Source organism: Lithobates pipiens, unplaced genomic scaffold, assembly GCF_037356315.1.
Source record: "Lithobates pipiens isolate NorthernLeopardFrog02 unplaced genomic scaffold, aLitPip1_a1.2 Scaffold_8, whole genome shotgun sequence".
Classification (NCBI taxonomy): domain Eukaryota; kingdom Metazoa; phylum Chordata; class Amphibia; order Anura; family Ranidae; genus Lithobates; species Lithobates pipiens.
Genome location: NW_027507903.1, coordinates 602,779,317 through 602,794,105, shown reverse-complemented (window position 1 = coordinate 602,794,105; position 14,789 = coordinate 602,779,317). Strand labels below are relative to the sequence as shown.

Here is a 14,789-nt window from a genome sequence, read left to right as displayed (position 1 = left end):
ACTAACGCCCCTTTCACACTGGGGCGAGAACGGCATCGGCAGTAAAGTGCTGCTATTTTTAGCGGCGCTTTACCATTTCAGCGGTGGTGTGCGGCCGCTAGCAGGGCGGTTTTATCCCCTGCTAGCGGCTGAAAAAGCGTTAAAGCCACATGCAGCGGCGTTTTGCCAGCGGCGATTTGCCAGCGGTATAGCCGCGCTGCCCCATTGATTTGAATGGGTAGGAGCGGTTTAGGAGCAGTGTATACACCGCTCCTTCACTGCTCCAAAGATGCGGCTAGCAGGACTATTTTCACCGTCCTGCTAGCGGCTTTCACGCTGGAGTGAAAGGGGCCAGATTTTTTCAGGCGCTATTTTTAGCGCTGTATCACCCGAAAAACGCCCCAGTGGGCCTAAAAGTGGAACTAAAAACATCAATTTAACTGTTTCACGGAACAGTGGGCATGCCATGAGATAACTGTCGCAGTTGCTTGTGCTCTCAACTGAGCTGTCAAGCCATCAAATAGCTGGTATCATAACTGATTACACGTGTGCAGCACCATGGCAACTGCTGATCAAACAATGGTCAAAAATGATCTGTGGGCCAATGTTTTTCTAACTTTTACTTTATAGAAATGTCGTTTTCAGTTTGGTGCTCAGAATACAGTTCAGCTTTAACTGTGCCTCTAATGCGGATAATTTCCTTTGTCCCTGCTGGCACCAGTTAACACAACAGGAAGTGCGATAAGATCTCCCTTATGGGGACAAACACCATATAAAAGTATACACAAAGGTTTCTTTTTCACTTCATCCAACTGTGATCAAAAAATAAAGAAAAAATGTTTGCTTTAGCTCTAGAAAAAACTTGGATTACTTTTGTCTATATACAGTATTTTGCTTCAGTGATGTTTTCCTCTCTTGCAGCCTATATACGGTTTCCATGCAAAGGAATTTCTGCCGTTCCGTTACGCCAGTGGGGGAGGGCGGGAGCTGCACTTCTATGAAGAGAAAGAGGTTGATCTGTGCGATATAATCAGCACCCCGCTTCCTCGAGTGCCTCTCGATGTCTCCTTGAAAGGTAAGAAAGGATCTGTCTTTAATACTGTAAAGAAAGTAAAGAAGTAAATGTTTTTTTTTTTTTTTTTTTTTGGAATCATACTTACCTCGGTGGATTCAGCATCAGTCCCCCGGTGTCTCTGCATGGAGAACCAAGCGATCGAACACCACTGATCGCTTGGTTTTCAGAGCTCCCTGAGCAAAGAGCTGTAAAGACTGTCAGTCCCAGCTCCCTGCTCTTTTCCCCCCTCGCTCATTGGTGCACTGAGCTGTGGAGGGGCTGGGGCGGCCGGCTCAGCCTCTCAGCGGCTCGCTGAGAGGCAGAGTCGGGTGTCAGACCAGGCACCTGGCGGATCCCGACTTCCACTGTCTTGATGACACAGAGCCTGGACCGATTCCAGTGACATCGGGCAGAGAGTGGACTTCAACCCGCTCTCTACTGAAAATGGGTCACAGGAGTGCAAAACGAACTGCATTCCTGTGATCCGTAGGAGAAGTCCAGCCAAACAAGCTTTGGCTGGACTTCTCCTTTTTAATCGCTTTTGGGCAGAGTTTTCAATCTTTCCTAATGTTTATCCCCAACTTTGCTATCCCTTTAGCTAGTTTGGGCCAAGCTGGCCCAAACAATCTAATTTCATATGCACCCACTGGGGGCACTGCATGTAGCCTCAGCTACCATTCAGTGTACATTGACAATAATAATTCATTGACATTGATAATTAATTCATGAAATCTATCCATTAAAGTAGCAGTGAACAGGTGGTTAAAAATCCGCAAATCGAAATTAGCGACTGGGCTCAGACCACACAAATCCCAACACAGGGGACCCAGCAGGGATGATGATCCACAGCTTCTGGTGAAATGGATCTGGGGGGGGGGGTCCAGTTTGCTGAATCGGTAAATGTAGTGATCATGTATTAAAACCGAATGTAGAGACTTATGCCGCATATACACAATAGGATTTTCCGGCGGAAAATGTTCGATGGGAGCTTGTTGTCGGAAATTCCGACTGTGTGTAGGCTCCATCGGACATTTTACATCGGAATTTCCAACACACAAAATTTGAGATCTGGATCTCAAATTTTCCGACAACAAAATCCATTGTCGTAAATTCCGATCACGTGTTAACAATTCCGACGCACAAAAGTTGAAGGCATGCTCGGAATCAAGCAGAAGAGCCGCACTGGCTATTGAACTTAATTTTTCTCGGCTCGTTGTACGTCACTACGTTCTTGACGTTTGGAATTTCCGTCAAGATTTGTGTGATTGTGTGTATGCAAGACAAGTTTGCGCCAACATCCATCGGAAAAAAAAAAAACATGGATTTTGTTGTTGGAAAATCCTATCGTGTGTACGGGACATTACACTAGCCTGCAGAATGATGCTTCAGATCACCTACCTACTACACCAAAGCTGTATTCCATAGACCAGTGTTTCTCAGCTCCAGTCCTCAAGGCGCCCCAACAGGTCATGTTTTCAGGATTTAACTCCGATGAAATGGCTGTGGTAATTGCTAAGGCAGTGAAACTGATCAAATCACCTGTGCAAAACAATGGGAAGCCTGAAAACATGACCCATAGACTACAGTGTAAGTCTCTAGGTTTTGTTTTAATAAATGATCATTACATTTAGGGCACTTTCACATTGAGGCGTGGGGACGTCGGCGGTAAAGCGGCGCTTTTGCCGTTGTTTTAGCAGGGCTTTTTGGCCGCTAGCAGCCGAATAAAGGGTTAAATTCGCCTGCAAAGCACTGCAGCTATTTGCAGGTGCTTCGGTAGCACTGCCCATTTATTTCAATGGGCAGGGAGCGCTTTAGGAGTGGTGTATACACCTTTCTTAAAGCGCCTCAAAGATGCAGCTTGCAGGACTTTTTTTTTTTTAATGTTCCACAAACACACCGCTCCAGTGGCTTTCACACTGGAGTGACAGGAGAGACACTTTGCAGGCGCTATAACACATGTAAAGAGCCTCAGTGTGAAAGTAGCCTTACCGATTCAGTGCCCTGGTCTCTTCTCTATTTTACATTTAGTATACAGCTCTGTTTTCTGGTGGTGGTATAGGAACTCACACCCAGAATAAAACTGAGCTGGTCTGAGCGCTGCTTGGCCATTTATAGGCAGGTTTGTATCCTCTGAACACAAAGCCTCCTCCGTTTGGATGAGTTTGAGATCGTGACATTTATATACTGTAAAACATTGAATAAAACCTATTCCACGCTCTACCCTGTCAAATTCACCCCAGATCCATAGAAATACAATACTGCAACCTACTCATTAAAACGATTGTAAAGACTTTTTTTTAAAATAATAAACTGGTTCATACATACCTGCTCTGAGTGGCCATGAACATCCTCTTCTCTGGCCCCCTCTTGTGTTCCTGACCTAAATAAAAGCTGCTTTCTATAGGGGAACTCATGCATGCTCGCTCCCAAGCTTCGCTGTCTGCATCTATAGAAACAGACAGTGGGAACCACCCCCCACTCCTTCATCACTGGCTTTGATTGACAGCAGTGGGAGCCAATGGCTCCCGCTGCCTCAGCAAAGCCAGTGAGACCCAGAAATAAAGGGAGAGAAGAGCTACAGACAAGCACAGCACTGGATCTAATGAGGGTTCAGGTAGGTAAAGGGGGGGGGGGGGTGAGGGGGGACTGATGCCTAAGCATTTTTACCTTAATAAGATAAGATAAATATTATTGTCATTGCAAGGCAAATTATAAGCTCCACACATATGTAAACATGTAACATCCTCAACATACACACATGTAGACCAGTGGTCATCAACCCTGTCCTCAGGGCCCACTAACAGGCCAGGTTTTATGTATTACCATGGGGGAGATGCAGACTAGAAAACTGCAATCACTGAACAGCAAATGATAGCACCTGTCATGTATTTCAGTTATCTTGCAAACCTGGCCTGTTAGTGGGTCCTGAGGACAGGGTTGATGACCACTGATGCAGACAATCCTTCCCCCCCCCCCACCTATAAAAAATCTAAAAGAAACCCCCGCTGCAGCAGCAAGCCAAGTCATCTATAGTAAAATACTGAGAATGGGGAAATGGGTGGTGGGACTTTGAATGAAGCACATAGGTATACAAAAATTATTTATTTAGGATAATAATCTGGTACACAATAGTAATCATGATGCATATTGGAATCAATACATTTTTTATATATATATATATATATATATATAATACACACACACACCTGTTTACATGTAATAAAAACAAATCATTACATAAAAAATTGGATCGTTGATATTGCATAAAAGTAGAGACACTGCATTAAACAGCTCTACGCGTTTCATGGATTGATCTAATCTTCAGGAGCACGCACGTGACTTGTTATTACATATTCCAAGTCACGTGCGTGCTCCTGAAGTTTGGATCCATCCATGAAACGCGCAGAGCTGTTTAATGCCATGTCTCTATTTACTATACATTTCATATGTCCATTATGCAATATCAATTATCCTATTTTTTTATGTGATGATTTGTTTTTATTACATGTAAACTTGTGTGTGTGTGTGTATGTATGTGTATATATATATATATATATATATATATATATATATATATATATACTGTATTGATTCCAATATGCATCATGATTACTATTCTGTACCAGATTATTATCATAAATACATTTTGTATACCTATGTACTTCTTTTAAAGTCCCACCGCCCCTTTCCTCATTCTCATTTAGACAGGGATGTCTAAATGACTGGACTTTACCGGGTCACCGCCTCATAGAACAATTTGGGACTTTATATTTCCTTTTCTTTATAGTAAAATACTATTTTTACAAATTACTATTTGGGGCCTTGATAGCTCTTGGAAAAAAACTTTCCTTGAATCTTTTTGCCATCACCTTTTTATATTTCTGAACCTTTTGCCAGATGACAGTAGTTCAAAAAAATAGTTTCCATGCTGGGACGGGTCACTCATTATTTTGCCTGCCCTGTTGACACAACGGGACTTATACATTTCCTTTAGAGAAGCTAATCTGCATCCCACGCCCCTCTGTGCAGCATTTATTATTTTCTGAAGGCCTGAAAACTGCCTCCTATTCATTTCACTGGGTGCTTTCACACCCGGGCAGTGCACTTGCGGGTTGTTAGAAACCGTCCTGCAAGCAGCATCTTTGGGGTGATTTGGGATCGCTGTATACAGTGCTTTCAAAATGCCGCTGCCCATTGCAATGAATGGGAACCGCTTCCAAACGCTTTGGAAATGCCGCAACACAGGAGTTTTTAACTACTTTTTTGGGGTCTAATGGGCCGAAAATCGCTGCTTAAACAGCAATAAAGTGCAGCTAAAATGAGTGGCACTGTACTACAAACGCACAGGCAGCCCCAGTGTGGAAGGGGTCTTAAACACCGCAATACGAGTGCTCCACTACCTGGAGTGATTTCAAAAGAATTTGGTGAAGTGAATGAATTCTTTGTAATGCCTCAGAAATAGAGTAGACAGGGCTGATTTAGTAAAACTGGAGAGTGCAAAATCTGGTACAGCTGCAAATGGTAGCCAATCGGCTTCTAACTTTAGCTTGTTCAATTAAAGCGGTGTTCCACCATCGCACAAAAAAAGTTAAGTCAGCAGCTACACATATTGAAGCTGGTGACTTTTAGTAATAGGAGACTTGCCTGTCCTGGAATCCAGAGATGTCGGTACCCCAGCCGATGTTTTCTTTGGCTCGCGGAAGCTCCCACCACTGGTGCCATAGACTGTAAGGGAAACTGACAGTGAAGCCTTGCGGCTTTACAGCCAATTCACTACTGCGCATGCGCGAAGCCTGCTTTTCTCTCTTACTGGCCCGGCGGCGGAGGAAAGAGGAGGAGGGGGGCTGAACTTCTGACATACCTCGCAGTGAGGTCCGACAGAAGTGGGGACAGGTATCTGTCAAAAACGGGTACCCGCTCCCCCCCCCCTCCCCTCCAAAAGGTGCCAGATGTGGCATCGGGCTGGTGGGGGGGGGGGGGGTCACAGAGTCAGATAAGCGGAGCTTCCACTTTTGGGTATGAATGAATGAAGGACTTGTATAGCACTACCTATGCGAACTGAATCTCCTCAGGGGGCTTTTGACCACCGGTGTCCATCTGCGGTATAGCGCGGTCCTTTACCCCATGGTGTCCCAACACACTTACAAATACATACATATACAACGTGCACATATTTGGCCAATTTTTCAACAGGGTCTAATTAACCTACCAGCATGTCTTTGGAGTGTGGGAGGAAACAGGAGTACCTGGAGGATACCCACGCAGGCACAGGGAGAACATGCAAACTCCAGGCAGATGGTGTCATGGTTGGGATTAGAACCAACGACCCTATTGCTGCTAGGTGAGAGTGCTAACCACTACACCACTGTGCCGCTCTGAGCAGGGTAGAACTCCTCTTTTAAGCTTTTGACAAAAAAAAAAAAAACACCTGGAAGATGATTGGTTTTTATGCAGAGCTGCACCAGATTGATTTAGCTCTCTTCAGTTTTAGTAAATCAACCCCCATGTGTTGTCATGCCAAAGGGAAAGGTAGGAGCACACTATAAGCCCCTGTACACACGGTCGGAGATTTCGACAACCAAATCCGTCGGATCTTGTCCGTCGGATTTTGCCCGTCGGATCTTGTCCGAAACTGTTGCATACACACGGCCGGACTAAGTTGTCGAAAAATCCCTACATTCAGAACGTGATGACGTAATTTCTTTACGATGGGACTACGTTCAGGCTAGTAGCCAATAGCTTTGATGTAGGAATTTGATCTGAGCATGCGTGGCACTTGGTCCGATCAAAATTCTCTACACATGATCGGAGTATGTCCAATCGAACCAGTTGGTCGGAAAATATTTCCAACAAGTTGGAAAATTGGGTCCGACGGAGATTCCGACTGAATCAGTCCGATGCATACCACACACAGTCGGATTATCCGACAACACGGTCCGATAGGACACATTCCGATGGATTCTCCAACCGTGTGTACAAGGGCTAATACTTCTGGCACATCAATAGTGTATGTACATGTATTTACTCTTAAAAAAAAAAAAAAAAGTCAGCTGTCATCACAGGTATTATTTTTTTTCCTTTTATTACTGATCTTCTATTTATGTGCTTTTTTTTTTTTTTTTTTTTTTTTTTTTTCAGCTCACTGGTTAAGTATTGAAGGAGTTCAGCCCGCCATCCCAGAGAACCCCCCTCCAGGTGACTTTAGTCCTCCTTTATTTCTCTATTCAGTATTCTCCTTCTCTTCTGGGCTTCTCCTACTTGTATTCTTATCCTTCCTGCCTTCTGTCCTTCTCCTTCCATCCTTTCCCCTTTTTTCCTATTCCTTTTCTTCTTTACCTTATCCATCCTTTTTTCTTTCACCCCTTTTCTTTTGTTAATCCTTCGCTTTTCCCCTCTCTTCCTACTCTCCTTTTCCTCTTCCTTTCTCTTTTGTCTGTCTCTCTATTAAATTTTTCTCTTTTCAATAATGTGGTTCTTCCTTTTTTCTTCCTTGGATTGCTCCTCTTCTGCTTTTACCTCTACATATTTTGTATCCCAGGATGATTCACTTATGTCCTTCCTTTTTTTTTTTTCCTCCCTGCAGTCCCGAAGGAGCAGCAGAAGATGGAGGCCACTGAGCCCTTGAAGGCTGCCAAGCCAGGACAAGAGGAGGCTGGACGGAAAGGACAGGGGGCGAATGCTGTTGAGGGTAAAGGTCATCTCTGTGTGTATGGGACCTTCAGTCTATCAGCTGGTCACTTACCTGTTTTTTTTTTTTTTTTCTCCTTCCACCCAGGTAAGGAGAAGAAGAACACCATTATAGAAGGTGCCCCTCTGAAGCTAAAGCCACGCAGCATTCACGAGTTGTCCGTAGAACAGCAGTTGTATTACAAGGAGATTACAGAGGCGTGTGTTGGTTCTTGTGAAGCCAAGAGAGCGGTATGTAGACACATGAGCATTTTTAGATTGTAAACCCCACAGGAAGGTCCTGTAATACTCCAAACTGAATTGTATTGTTGTTCATCTGTTTTGTCTACCTTTATTGTGCAAAATACTGTGCATGACAGATACCTGACTGCTTTCCAGATACATTACCCTAAATACCAAAAATAAAGCTACAAATTATTGCACAGCACTACTCATTAGCAAGAGTATAAAAGGAAAGTCTTTAGATAAAAGCCTATACAAAGATGTAATAAATAAAAAAAAAAGCGAAGAGGACTCTAAATATACAATAGGCAAAATAGATGAGATGTTGTGGGTGATTGGGGGGGGGGGGGGCGGGGGGTTTGGTTACATGGTGACAAAAGATTGTAGGAGAAAGAAGGAGGCATAGGAAATTTAAAGTTGTGGGACTGTATAACCACTTCAGCCCCGGAAGATTTTACCCCCTTTCTGACCAGAGCATTTTTTTTGCGATTCGGCACTGCGTCGCTGTAGCTGACCATTGCTCGGTTGTGCAACGTTGCACCCAAAGAAAAATTGATGTCCTTTTTTTTCTCACAAATTAGAGCTTTCTTTTGGTGGTATTTGATCACCTCTGCGTTTTTTATTTTTTGCACTATAAACTAAAAAGGCCATCAATTGGGGAAAAAAAAGCAATATTTTTTTACTTTTTGCTATAATAAATATCCCCCCAAAAATATATAAAAAAAAACGAATTTCTTTCTCAGTTTAGGCCGATATGTATTTTTTCCATATATTTTTGGTAAGCGTCTACAAAATAGGGGATAGATTTATGCCATTTTTATTTATTATTATTATTTTTTTTACTAGTAATGGCGGCGATCTGCGATTTATTTATTTTTTATTTTTTTATTGGGACTGCGACATTATGGCAGATACATCGGATGCTTTTGACACTATTTTGGGACCATTGTCATTTATACAGTGATCAGAGCCACAAATAGCCACCGATTACTGTATAAATGACACTGGCAGCAAAGCAGTTAAACACTAGGGGGTGATAAAGAGTTTAAGTGTGTCCTGGGCAGTTGTTTTAACTGTGGGGGGGGGGGGGGGGTGGGCTCACTACAACATGACAGAGATCACTGCTCCCAATGACAGGGAGCAGTGGACCTCTGTCATGTTGCTAGGCAGAACCTTGTTTGCATTTCCCAGTTCTGTCTCTCCTCACCACAATCGCGGCCCGCGGGCAAACATCGAGTTCCGGGGACTCATGGGCACACAAGCGTCCAATAGGCGGCAAATTCAAAAGGATGTACAGGTACGCCCATTTGCCTGCCTGTGCCATTCTGCCGACGTACATCTGTGTGCGGTGGTCAGCAAGCTGTTAAAGAGGAACTGCAGTCCGCTCACATAATTTGTAATAAAAACATCTTTACCATTCTGAAGCTTCCCTCCAACCACTTTGCATATTTTATATATATACTGTGATTCTGTGCTTGCCAAATATGCTCCTCTGAGTCCAGCTGCATCCATTTTAACTGTGGGCAGCTGAGGCTGCTGCCTGTTCACTTCCTGGATTCACACAGAGGCACAACTCCAGCTCTGCAGCTCTCATTGGCCCTCTTATGACTCATCCCCCCTCCCTTCTTGGCAAACTCTCACGAGAGAGAGCTGTGCATGATGTTATAAGCCTAGGCTACTGATCAGACAAGAAACAGGAAAGTGGTATTTCCTGCAGGTATTTACTGGCAGAAAAAAAAATGTTTTATTATCCAAAGTTAAAACAACAAGGACAGAAGATTTAATAGATGGGAAGTTGAAAAAATGACTGACGGTCCGCTTTTAAAGGCTAAGTTTACTTTTAAGTAATGGGAGGGATAGAAAATCTTTCTTGCATAATTGATGATTAATTATATAGGTGGGAGTCTTGCCAGTGGAATATAATTTTAGCACTCAATGTGAGAGTTGAAAAGGGCACAAAGACTTTGGTGCTCTCTTAGGGTTGTAACTCTTGTATTCTGTCCATTTTATTTTCTGCAGGAAGCACTACAGAGTATTGCCACTGACCCTGGCCTGTATCAGATGCTTCCTCGGTTCAGCACTTTCATATCAGAAGGGGTGAGTATTGTGCATCAAGTAACTCCTTTTTTATTTTAGCAGTCCAGCTGCATCATATAAGAAAACCGTCATTTTGATTCTTAAAGAGGAACTGCAGTCTGGTATGCTCACATCATTTGTAATAAAAACACCTTTGTCATTCTGAAGCTTCCCGCCAACCACTTTGCATATTATTTTCTATATACTGTGATTCTGTACTTGCCAAATATGCTCCACTGAATTTGGCTTCATCCATTTTATCTGTGGGCAGCTGAAGCTGCTACCTGTTCACTTGCTGGATTTACACAGAGGCACACCTGCAGCTCTCATTGGCCCTGTTATGACTCATCCCCCTTCCCTTCCTGGCAAACTCACAGGAGAGAGAGAGCTGTGTATGATGTCATAAGCCTAGGCTAATGACCAGACAAGAAACAAAAAGTGGGCTGTATAAGGTATTTACTGGCAGAAAAAAAATGTTTTACTATCCAAAGTTAGAACAACAAGGGCAGAAGGTTTAATAGATGGAAAGTTGACAAAATGACTGAAGGTCCACTTTAAGAACACCGCTGATAAGGGACTGGAAGCTTTGTAATAGGGTGTAAAGGACTAGCATCAAATGTAGAGCTTTAAGGACACCGCCACTCGCTGGTTCTTCTTTTTAAGGGCTTTGTTTGCCCATTTTTGTTAAAAGAAAGTCCAACACACAAACATAGGATTCCCTCACAGGGGTTTTCAGCATTCCTTTTTATTAACAAAACGACACTCAGCCTAGTTGGCTCTCACTTGCAGCACTGTAGCTCTGGCCTTGCCCTCCAGGCACTTGTCTGTCTCCTACAGACTGTTTCACCGACCACCTTGGTGCACACAGCTAGCAGCCTCTTGCTGCACTGGCTCCCCCGTGGAGCCCCCCTGACTCCTGGTAGTCAGGCTTCCTATCTGCCGGGGTGGAGCCCAGAACCATGGTCAGGTTACTACTAAATGGGCAGCACAGTGGTGTAGTGGATAGCACTCACCTGGCGAGAAGGGTTGCTGGTTCTAATCCCAACCACGACACTATCTGGAGTTTGCCTGTTCTCCCTGTACCTGCGTGGGTTTCCTCCGGGTACTCCGGTTTCCTCCCACACTCCAAAAAGACATGCTGGTAGGTTAATTGGCTTCTGTCTAAATTGTCCTTAGTATGTATGAATGTGTATTGGGGAGCCTAGATTGTAAGCTCCTTGAGGGTAGGGACTGATGAAAATGTGCAACGTATATGTAAAGCACTGCGTAAATTGACAGCGCTATATAAGTACCTAAAATAAAAAATATAAAAATAATACTAAATGCCCAGCACACACCTGACCATTCATTGTTTGCTGGCTGTTCTCAAAAACAGGACCCAGTACTAGGATTTCATCCCACCCAGATCTCTTAGAAATTCCTGAGCTCCAGGTCCCAAAGTGGACTTCAGAAAACACTGAGGAAACGGAAAGGCGTGTTTCCCCTTGATGATACATGCTCCCTGGAGCCCCTCAACCTGTCTGGTTGAGAATTCTGGGTCACATCCTCCTCCTGGAGCCTGGCAGGGAAATGCTCTACCACAAGGGCCATGTTCTCTTTGACAGGTACCGCATTCCACCGGATTCATGCAGTAGTTCCACTATGCCAAGACCGTGGCTGACTATGTTAAATGCCATAAGCATGATATTACTGATGCTGGCATTCACCTACAATAATTGATCACATAGACCATATGTCTTTGGAGTAGAACTAAAAGCAAAACTTTTTTTTTCCCCCACCTTTTGGATAGATTTAGGGAGGGTTATAACCTCTGTCAGATTTTTGTTGCCTTCTGTGTCCCATTGGGGAGATTTGGCCTTCACTTCCTGTCTCTTACCCAAACAAGAAGTGAGAAGAAATTCCTACAAATTAAGGGAATCCCTTGGGACCCCCAGGTCGCCAGAACTAGTGGCCCTTATTGGAAGATTTTGCCTCTTACTTTTTTGGGGAAAACTCAAATTTTCTTTACGGTCACTTTCAGTGATAATGGTAAACAGGACACATAGAGAGGGGGAATCTCCCCAATGGGGACACAGACAGCAATAAAAAAAACCTAATAGGTGTTCTAATCCCTCTCCACTCTATCCATAACTAAAAGGAAAGGTTTGCCTTTAGTTATACTTTAAGAATTTAACACGATTTATTTCTGTTGGCAGTTTAGAATGTGTTCTGTTTAGAGTGCCTTGATTTTAGTGAAGAGTAGCTAGATCCTATTCTCATGCAGTAAGCAATTCAATAAATTCCAGAGTTTATACAGTAAATTATCCATGCAGTTCAAATATAAATCCATATAGTTCATATATAAAACTCCATCCATCCATTGGCTAGGATAATTACTGTATTCTGCACTTTATTGAATGGATTACTGCACAAAACACATTGGTGGATGTTGTTTCATAGCACACATTGTACTATTTGAAGAGAGAACACAACATCATATATTATTATTTATTGCCTTTGATGTGCTACATTATATCGGCCCTTTGTTTAGAGAATAGCACTATATGTTTCACAGCACAAAGCACTTTTTAGGCTCCGTTCACATATATGTGAATCTGATGCGTTTTGAAGCACATCAGCTTCGCATAACATGGGAACCGGCAGCCTTCGGTTCGCACGTGTGGGGCGGCCGAGGTGTGGCTTTAAAAAGAGCCCTGTGTATTTTTGCGGTCCGGTCCAGTGCGATTTTAAGTATAAATTTTTCTGCACCTGACACCTGCGCTGAAACCGGCAACTGCAAATATGCGAACGGAGCCTTAAAGGGTAAGTTCACCTTTACAGAAAATTCTGTAAAGTGAACACAGGACCACACAGGACCCCCTTCCCAAATTGGATTTGATTGACAGCAGGGGGAGCCAATGGCTGCGCAGCTATCAATCTATCCAATCAAGAGCCAAGAACCCCGGGCAGTGAGGCAACGCGTCTCCGCCAGGTCAAGTTTGAGGGTTCAGGTAAGTAAAATGGGGGGCTGGGGGACCGGTGACTGACAGGTGTTTTTCACCTTAGTGCATAGGATGCATTAAAGTGGTTCTGCACCTAAAAAAAAAAAAAAAAAATTAAAAGCCAGCAGCTACTAATATTGCATCTGCTGACTTTTAATAAATTGACACTTACCTGTCCCAGGGTCCAGCGTTGTCGGCGGCAGATGACGAGCTATCGCTCGTCTCTCTGCTGCCCCCGCTGCCATCCTCTGTCAGGGAATCGGGAAGTGAAGCGTTGTGGCTTCACTGCCCGGTTCCCTACTGCGCATGTGCGAGTCGCGCTGCGCATCTCTTCTGGTCCCCGCTGTGTCCTGGGAACTGTGTTTCCCAGAACACAACGGGGGGGGGGGGGGGTCATCTGCGGGGGGGTCTGCGGGGTCTGTCCCGGAAGTGGGTGCAGATACCTGGATTATCCAGGTTACTGCACCCCCCTCCCCCCTGAAAGGTGCCGATTGTGGCACCGGAGGGGGGGAGGGATCACATGAGCGGAACTTCCCCTTTAGGGTGGAGAACCGCTTTAAGGTGAAAAAATATGAAGGTTTACAACCCATTTAACCTCCTAAACATACCCCTTCAGCAGGGAGGTGTAGGAGCATTCTAATTGGTCAGCGGCGTCACATGGCCGGCGCTGGCCAATCAAAACCCGCATAGCCCGTCCTCTCAATAGGGAAGAAGAGAGAAAGCCGAGGGGATTTCTAAGCCCCGGAGCCATGAGACGGCTATACCGGGGCTCAGAATGGGAGATCGCCACGCTGCGGGGTCCTTTTCTGTAAAGTTTAACTTGCACTTTAAAGAAACAATATAATATTGGTTATAGTTTTTGATTGGACAGCGCACCATTTTTTCGCAAAAAAAATGTTTAGTAGTCGAATGTAATGGTCGCAGCAGTCTGGATTTGTGACAGGCGGCAAGTGCATTTTTTTTTTTTTTTTTTTTTTTTTTTTTTTGCATGAATCACAAGACAGGCTGAACTGTATACTTGTCTTAGCCCTTGGTCCAGTGTTACATAATGTCCAGCTTGAGCCTTTATAATAAGGCATTATAGCCCCTCGTGTTACTGATTTTTCACTTTCAAAGCTCTGTGCCCATTTTTGATTAGTAAAAATTACCTCTATCTTTTTTTCTTTTTCTTATAGGTGCGTGTGAATGTTGTACAGAATAACCTGGCACTGCTTATTTATCTCATGCGAATGGTAAAAGCTCTGATGGACAACACCACTCTGTATCTAGAGAAATATGTAAGTGTGAAGACACTGAAAAGACAAACTAGATTCACTTTGCTGCTTATTATGGCTGAGAAAGTTCAACCCTAATCTGGCTGACACGCAAGATCAGAAACGTGAAGGCTAGACAGTTTTGTGCGGGAAGAGTTAAAACTTTTTTATGTCTGAGGGAAAATCTCCCAAGCGTGTTCACACTTTCTGTCTTGATGCCTGTAAAGGAAACTTGGGGAGTGGTTGTCAAAGGAAGGTACAAGCCACAGATTTACACTTGTCTTAAAGGATAAGTACAGTTTAAAATAAAGTGCATTTAACCATTTTGCCCCCTTCACCTAACCTAACCCACCCTTCTGTACAGATGCATGCTTACCTGGATCTGACATCTGCAGGACTGCTGTTTCGCAGTGCAAGTCTTACACATTGCTCACTACAGCCAGTGCAAGTCTTACACATTGCTTACTACAGCCCCATAGACTTCCCTGGGGCATTGTCCGGAGGACGGAGGCGATCAGAGACAGCCCCATGGAAGTC

At 43.9% G+C, this 14,789-nt stretch overlaps 1 protein-coding gene across 3 annotated transcripts in view; it reads left to right on the top strand.

The window, feature by feature from the left end:
* Positions 1-14,789, top strand: part of TAF6 (TATA-box binding protein associated factor 6) — a 43,357-nt gene that overhangs the window by 13,612 nt on the left and 14,956 nt on the right. For all 3 annotated transcript variants that reach the window (XM_077470559.1, XM_077470557.1, XM_077470558.1), the window contains exons 4-9: positions 901-1,054; positions 7,172-7,228; positions 7,617-7,721; positions 7,809-7,951; positions 9,962-10,039; positions 14,175-14,276. In XM_077470559.1, the coding sequence (XP_077326685.1) occupies positions 901-1,054; positions 7,172-7,228; positions 7,617-7,721; positions 7,809-7,951; positions 9,962-10,039; positions 14,175-14,276 (639 nt within the window). The remainder of the gene's footprint in view (positions 1-900; positions 1,055-7,171; positions 7,229-7,616; positions 7,722-7,808; positions 7,952-9,961; positions 10,040-14,174; positions 14,277-14,789) is intronic.